This window comes from Limulus polyphemus, unplaced genomic scaffold (assembly GCF_000517525.1).
Source record: "Limulus polyphemus unplaced genomic scaffold, Limulus_polyphemus-2.1.2 Scaffold2698, whole genome shotgun sequence".
NCBI lineage: Eukaryota > Metazoa > Arthropoda > Merostomata > Xiphosura > Limulidae > Limulus > Limulus polyphemus.
Window position 1 is genome coordinate 22,146 of NW_013668308.1, and position 8,451 is coordinate 30,596.

General features: G+C 31.7%; 1 protein-coding gene across 1 annotated transcript in view; it reads right to left on the reverse strand.

Moving 5' to 3' along the window:
* The window catches only part of LOC111087823 (nose resistant to fluoxetine protein 6-like), a 43,088-nt gene that overhangs the window by 2,741 nt on the left and 31,896 nt on the right, over positions 1-8,451 (reverse strand). The window contains exon 9 of the mRNA XM_022395861.1: positions 3,907-4,093. Coding sequence (XP_022251569.1) covers positions 3,907-4,093 — 187 coding nt within the window. The remainder of the gene's footprint in view (positions 1-3,906; positions 4,094-8,451) is intronic.

Consider the following 8,451-nt stretch of genomic DNA (forward strand, 5'->3'; position numbering starts at 1 on the left):
CTCATCAGACATCAGTGGTTTTATAGAAATATTATCTTACTTCAACGGTTCAACAATTCAGTGCCTGACAAAGCTAGCTAGTTGCTCGACAATAGTACGTACATCAACTTTAAGTTTACTCGCTGGATATCAAGGAGACTCTTAGCTAGGAAGACGATTTTAGGCTATTTGTAAGTTAGTGAAATTTCTGTTTATGAAACTTGGTTTGTAATGAATAATCATAATAGTTGCCATTGTAAATTATAGTGTTGTATATATATATATATATTAAAACATATTTGTGTCAAAAACAAAATCAGTGTGAATCAATCTTATTGGAAAATAGCGTGAATTAAATAAAACATCGGCATATTTCTAAACACTAAATCCAGGGTGCAGTTCATCTATTAAAAGTTAAATTACTTAACGCGGCTTTGGATTATTTCAAATTCTCAATATGTAACAATAGTGTTTACATTTGATGATGAGGAACCCACTTTTTAGAAAATAAAAGTTTGGTGACGGCTTGAATGGGTAATGAAGAAAACTATTATAAATGTACAACGCTTCGACAAGGCTATGTCATCATGACATAATCCTGTTGATACGTTGTGCATTTATAATAAAGTTTTATTCATTATCCATTTAAGCCGTCACCAAACTTTTAGTTCATGGTGTGTACCATTTGATAGATAATCTGCATAGACAATTGGAGAGACTAGTAAGCTCTTGAAACAACATTTAAAACAACACAGATGTGCACTTTGGCGAAAATAAATAATTTACCAGTTATAGCAGAGCATACTGTTGCCACTGGCCACTTGATTCACTGGGATAACTTTAAATTCATTAATGAAGCTGATCAAGGAGTAATTATAGAGACATATTTAAATACAATATTGTTGTTTGTGCAGCTAGAATTTTATTGAAAATATTGTTTTAGTGGTTTAATTCTACTTTTCAGGCAGTGTTTCATTTCTGATTAGTTCCAAATATTTAATGTCTTTTATATGTATTTTTATTAATCAGTTATACTAAAGTAGCGGGAACTATGCAAGTTCGCATAATTATGGTCATTTTCCGTTTTAGGGGTAATATTTCGGCTCCGGATCTGGATTTTAAAGACTACCCTAAGGTTAAACAGAGAAATATTTACTTGAGATTTAATGTTTCCGCTGTATTTTAGCAGGAGTTATGAAAATACTTAGTACTTAACTGTTACAACAACAACAAAAAACTCTACTTTTCATTACGTATCTTATCAAATATAAGTGTAACATTTGTAAGTTGCATGCATAATCCCCAATAGTACAAAATTTACAAGACTTTAGCGATACTATCATAAGAAGTTACCTAAAGTCCTAAAATCGTTTCGTAAAGCTGTCTCAATTAAATAAGTATGCCCCAAAACAAATGAAACATCCGTAAGACATGGCTTTAGTAATATAGGTAAAGACTAGTGAGAAGTTACTTAATGGCTCTAAAGTCATTTTGTCAGGCTGTCACGCTAAATCAATATGCCCCCAAAATATGTTGAACACCAATTTCGTTTCTATCATGAAAATGTAGCTGAAGCATGATACTTATTACTTTCTAACGGACCAAATATTCCTACTTAATGAGATATTCTATAGATATTAGACAATGTTATTATAGTATTTCACTGTTAACATGACCTAATTATTATTGTTCAAATAAAACATTAACATTGATCCTCAGAAAATATTAAGTAGAATATACAGAACAGAATCATTTGTAATTCACCTCAAGTCAACTAATTTTAATTCTGAATGGTTTCATTGTTGCTTTTGTACACCGAAAATGATAAGAGATTATAAAAACTAGTCACAGTACGTGTGACTAGAGTAACAATAGCTATATAAAACTTTTTTTAATTCAGCAGTTTTCATGTTTAATATTTTAACGAGAATGGCATGCTTCAGTACATACTGTTATGACAGTGGAAGTCACGTGACGTTGGTAACACGCAATGAGTGTCTAGAAGATTCTCGAAGAGACTATGCGGGCGCTATTATCGTATATGAGTGCTCTAGACAAAGGAGAGAGTAGAGAGTGGGGAACCAAGGACAGCAGTTACGGTCGGTGGGAAGCGAGGATAGCGGATACAGAGATCGGAACTATAGTTGCTGACAGCGGAAATAGAGACGGACAATTAAGTCAAGCGAGGTAGTAAAGAAAATTAACAAACGAACATAAAGAGACGTAACAAATTGGTGTCAGAAGTGGGATTGAAAAGAAAAAAAATAGAACGAGAAGTGGCAAATCAAACTACAGCTTAGCAGATTTGATGGCAGCAATACTAAGAACAGTAAAAGAAACAAGAAGAAAAAGTACAGCAGTGGCAAGAAACCCTACAACAGTGGTAACTCTAACAGCAAAATAAACAAGAGAGAGTACAGCAGTGGATGGAGGAGAAAGAAAATAAACAAGAACAGAGATTACAGCAGTTGTTGGAGGAAAAAGAAAGAAACAAGAAGAAAGAGAAAATAAACAAGAACAGAGATTACAGCAGTTGTTGGAGGAAAAAGAAAGAAACAAGAAGAAAGAGAAAATAAACAAGTAGAGAGATTACAACAGTTGTTGGAGGTAAAAGAAAAGAAACAAGAAGAACCAGAAAATAAACAAGAACAGAGATCACAACAATTGTTGGAGGAAAAAGAAAAGAAGCAAGAAGAGAGATTACAAAAGTTGTTGGAGGAAAAAGAAAAGAAACAAGAAGAGAAATTACAGCAGTGGCAAGGAAATCTGCAACAGTGGCAACTCAAACAACAAAATAAACAAGAGAGATTACAGCAGTGGATGGAGGAGAAATAAAATAAACAAGAAGAAAGTCTCCAACAATTGAGAGAAAGCCAGAGTACACAAATGGAAAACATTAGTAAATTTCAAAGCGAATTAAATACATTAAAAGATGATTTATTGTCTTTCACACAAGGAGGATATATTGGCCATGGACCTAATCAGCCCCAGACAAAGGCAAGCCCCTTCCAGACCCCGCAGCTAAACCACTAATGCAGACATTTTCAGTCCTGTTAGAAGTCGCATCCCATATACGAATGTCAGCAATATGGGTGATCTTGTACAAAGGAAGCCACAGGAATTCGATGGGAAGGCACTGTGGGAAGCATATAGAGCACAATTTGATCTCCTGGCAGAGATGAATGGATGGACAGAGGAGCAGAAGGCAGTATATTTAGCAATGAGCTTGAAATCTCTCAATAACTCACTCACTTCACTAACTAGCTAACTAAATCTGACTGACAAACTCAATAATCATTTACTCTAGCCTAATTCGAGTTTTGTAATGCTCAACTTGTTATAAGATTGTGGAGGAAATTTCAGATATTATACCACGCTCTCACCATCAAACCTACCTTTGGACAAACAACGATGCAAACTTCTAATTTCAAATATAGCTTACAACAGTATGTTAAACCGTAAAATAAATCTGTCTTATCTTGTATCAGTATAACTCTTTTACGGTCGTACCTTTATTGATGTTATTATGTTTTACTGTGTTTATTTAAAAAATGAACATGGACGGTATTTATTTCTTGTGTTTTAACGAAATCTTAAAATAAAATAGCTAAATTAAAATGAACATGGACGGTATTTATTTCTTGTGTTTTAACGAAATCTTAAAATAAAATAGCTAAATTAAAATGAACATGGACGGTATTTATTTCTTGTGTTTTAACGAAATCTTAAAATAAAATAGCTAAATTAAAATGAACATGGACGATATTTATTTCATGTGTTTTAACGAAATCTTAAAATAGAATAGCTAAATTAAAATGAACATGGACGGTATTTATTTCATGTGTTTTAACGAAATCTTAAAATAAAATAGCTAAATTATTTGTACGCGTGTCCTAACACTATTTTATTAAAGGCCCATTCTCTTACCTCCATATCCATAAATACAGGTCATTGTCAGCCATGCTATGGCTAGAGCCCATACAGTTCTATGAGTTGCAGCGTACAAAATCACAGAGGTTTGATCAGTTTCAACGCCTCTGTTCCAATTATATGTTCCGTACAACACCAGCAATAGTCCTGTTGCCGATAGCATCCAACCTATTGCCTGCTGAAGCTTAGACAAGACGGGAAAATGAACGAGAAAACTATCAGATATGCGAACCAATATTATTCACCCTTCCATGAAGACTTTCCATACAATTAAGTAATAGTGGATGTATTTACATCTTTATCTAAAAATATTTCTCATATAATTCATAAAATTAATCATTGTCTGAGAACAAATTTAAAAATGATTCTATCCACATTCTTTACGAAATTATTTCTTAATCAATTTCATATTTTACAATAGTTATACAGCTGAGTCTTACGTTTCAAAGACGAATTTGTCAATGTCTTTCATTTTAAAAGTTACGGCTTAAATGTTGCAATATGACTAATCATTAGAACAGCTAACACTTGTTATACAAATTACGTAAACTGATGAATAATGGTACTTTCCAAAGTCAGTCTAACTCAGACGAGTGGGCCGAAAAAAAACACTTTGCATATGTTATTCAAATCCAGAAAAGTACCATGGATGACAACAAAGAGATAATCTACTTGAAATTTTAAATTTCAGAAAACTATAATACAACACTATATATAGTTACAAAGAGATTGGTAACTTGAAATATCCAGAAAAAGTAATATAGCACCATGGACAAGTGGAAAAAAAGTTAAACTCAATTTACCAACAACAGCAACAAAACGATAATTTGTAATGACTTAAATATTAGGTCTTGTTTAAATCATGTGTTTATCGACAAGAAGCAAGCTAAAATATCGAAATATAAACACTATAAAACAATAAAAATATTTTCTGGACATCAGATGTCTAGGAGAACATTTATATACAGCCCAAAATTTCGCACAATTTTAAAATCAGCTCCTTTTCTCGTCAATATTTGAAAACGTTTGAACTTAGGATTTGATTTTATTAACATAAAAAGACAAATAACACAGGCCTGCGATGGTTTTATCGTCTTGAAATTGTTACATGTTCTACAGGAATTTCTGTACGTTGAATCCGAAAATGATATCCATTTTTCTCTATCACGTACAGATATTTCAAAAATGTCTTAATGCAATACATAAAAGAAAGACCACAACACGCAGTTCTGAGACTAAAAGACGTAGGTTTCACAAAAAAATCTGGACGAATGAGGGTGCATATTCGTTTGACATCAATGTTCTTCTCTTTCCTTCAGTTTGTTTGTATTTTTGTTAACAAACGTAATAATAGAATATGTTCATTATGGTAAACGAAATAATAATTTGGTCTAAGTAAAAGTATTTTTTATCTTCCAGATTTATAAAAAATCCTTAAAACCAAAACAACTTTTATGAAGTTTAAATTCTCAGGCCTGTGGGATTATAAGCATTTAATAGATTCACATAACTGAACGATATTTTGAATTTATGAAAGAAACTTTCTGAATACGTAGTATCTTGCTTTGCTTCCAAAATTTTATAAAATATTATATTTTAATTAACACCACCTTTTAGTGATTATAAAATTAAGTCATTCCTTAGAGGTTATTACTAAAGTGTAAAGATAAAAACATATGGTTAAACAGTAATCTTTGGGGCTCTTTTGAAGTTGAACTCACAAATTAATGTATCTTCTAAATACCAACATTGTGAAATCAAAGCTTCATAGGCATCGTGGTGTCATTTGATCCACGTTGTTTAGGATGTTTTTAGACGTAACCATGGTGTGTATTTTAGCATCTAAATGGTAATTGTTGGTTTAACAATACTCCAGAATGCACATAGCATGAGGTAATTTTAAATCATCACTTGAAATAACGAGTACCTATGATTTATTAACACTATAGCTTTTAAAATTTCAACACAAAAGTAGAGCGACAAATAAATAAAAATCCTCTTGTTCAATATAAGGTATTTCTGCATATTTAACCTAGTTGATTGGTAGTTTTAGTGACATTTTGGTGTTAGACGTATATCATGAAACCATTTTTAAAAGTTTCGTTATTTCGTTTAATTCTTTTGAAAACGTTCTGCAGTTGGAAAAGTTAATACATTTCTTATTTAATCACTAAATTTGCATCCATTTTGTTAATTATACATGTAATGTCTTTTTTCAATTGCCAACACGAAGAAAGTAAATTAAGCATCTCAGATCAGGTAAATAACAGTACAAATACAAACTTATTCTAACACAAGATTATTAAACTTACGGCTGACAGTCTAAGTTTTTGTTTCTTAGCGATAATGTACCCCATTGTGACACCCACACAATAGGCCCCCAGGTGGGCGTAAGGCCGGAAGTAGACCCTCGTGCAGAATTCCCAGGCGTCACTTTGAAATAAGATATGGATTAAAAGTTATGTAAGGAAGAGAATTTGTTGCTTTTCTGTTTTTAAAATGGGCAATGCTCAACGTGTTTCTGAGAAAAAAATTAAAAAAACTGAAAAATGGCACCTTTAGTAGAACACGAAATGGACACTGGATACCATTAAACATTCGTGCTACTAGACAAATACTGTACGCTTTTAGTCGATACCGTATTTTTATGTAGCATTTTTTCAAAAATTTTACTTCCTCTCTTACACACACACACACAAACAAAAACAGGAAATCATATTATGAACAAATGTATTTTAACTTAAATAAATTTATAAATACACATACATCTATATACTGCAACGTTATGAAAAATAAATTCGTTTAGCTCAGCTTATTAAATGCTAACTCAAAAACAAAGAAATGGATATGTTTACTTACTTGCCATTAAGAAACCCATACAGTCTCGTAGCGGGATAGTTGTAAAGGTAAGTTATCACACCAGTTATTACCATGGAAACGAGAGCAAGCATTGCAGTAACAATAAAACCTCTAACGACGGACCTCGTGAGAGTAAATGTCAAATACATTCCAATTATCGAATGATGCAATAATAAGATCATATATAAGGAAATAATTGGAATAACATATACTTAGAGAATAAACCCGAGGAAAGTAAAACAGCAATTACATTAAGAACATGACGAAAACAATACAAATTATAATTTTACTAACACTGCTAGTTTAAAAACAAAAGGATCATATAATTAATTTATACATATTGAACACTAGCCTTACAAACCATCCAGTAGTAATATATATATTTTTGGAATTTCATATAATCATTTACTTACTGCATATATACTAAAATATCTTGGGTTTTGAATTGCATGTGACGATACAGTCAAATTTAATTATTCTTTATTTGTCAGCGAACTAGCTGATAATTTCTTTCATTTTTTCTTTTTTTAACAAAACGTGTAATTTTAGTGTTTTCGTGACGAAAGGAAAAATTCACCAATAAATATCGTTATATTTACTTTAACAATAACAGACTAATATACGTCTGACTTACTAGGTGTTAAAAGCACAATATTTCCTTGAACAAATATAGAAGAAATCACAATGCCTAAAACTGTGATTTTTTTTAGGACTAATATGTTGACCTTAACAATGGTAGAAAATCCAAATACTTTTAATAACAGTGGAACTAAAATGCGTTACTTAATAACGAGAAAAAGACATTTCAAAGAGTAATGTAAATATAATTTTGCTATTCTTGCATATTTGCATCTCAGTTTTAATTTTTATTTCTTGCCACGTACTTTCGTATCTTTGGCTGGCGTCTTGCACGGGCAGTTTGTAAGAAGCGTTTAATTCGAAAAACGAACTTGGTCTCCCGAGAAGAAAACAAAACGTGGAACACTGCTTTAAAACCGGTGTCTAGGCAACAATCTTAACAATGACTTATTATATTAGAAATGATTTTAAACACTGTGGATTATAAATGGAAGACGACAACAACAAAGGAAAGATATGTGTAGCTATGTGCTTAACTTCAAGCAACAAAAGATATGAAAAACATAACGTTCAGCGCATTTTATAATAGATAAAACGATATATTGACTCTTATGTTGCTTGTGTATCTCAGGATGCAATGTGTTTGCTGCACCTGAACAAAACTACAAGTTAAAATGTTAAACAAATAGTAATAAACAAGATAAACGAACACTGCTGCTCAATGAAGGCTCCGTTAAGAGGGCCGAAAGCTCGCAAATTAAAGGAAAGTATATTAACGTAGAATACAGTACATGTATAGTTCTAAATACATACTTATTATAATAATAATATAAATATCAATATACTTACTTTAACAAAGGTAGAAGAATCAACAACGACAGAATATGGAACTGAAAGTCATTTGAAAGATACCAACTGTAGTTTAAGCACTGTAAGAATATAATGGTTATTTCATTATTTAATGATTTGAAAGTCATTACACTAACAACTATATTTATATATACCGTATTTTCGGGGTATAAGACGCACTTTTTACCCCAAATTTGATGTCAAAATCTAGCTTGCGCCCTACACACCGAAGGTATGAATAATATATATGTATAT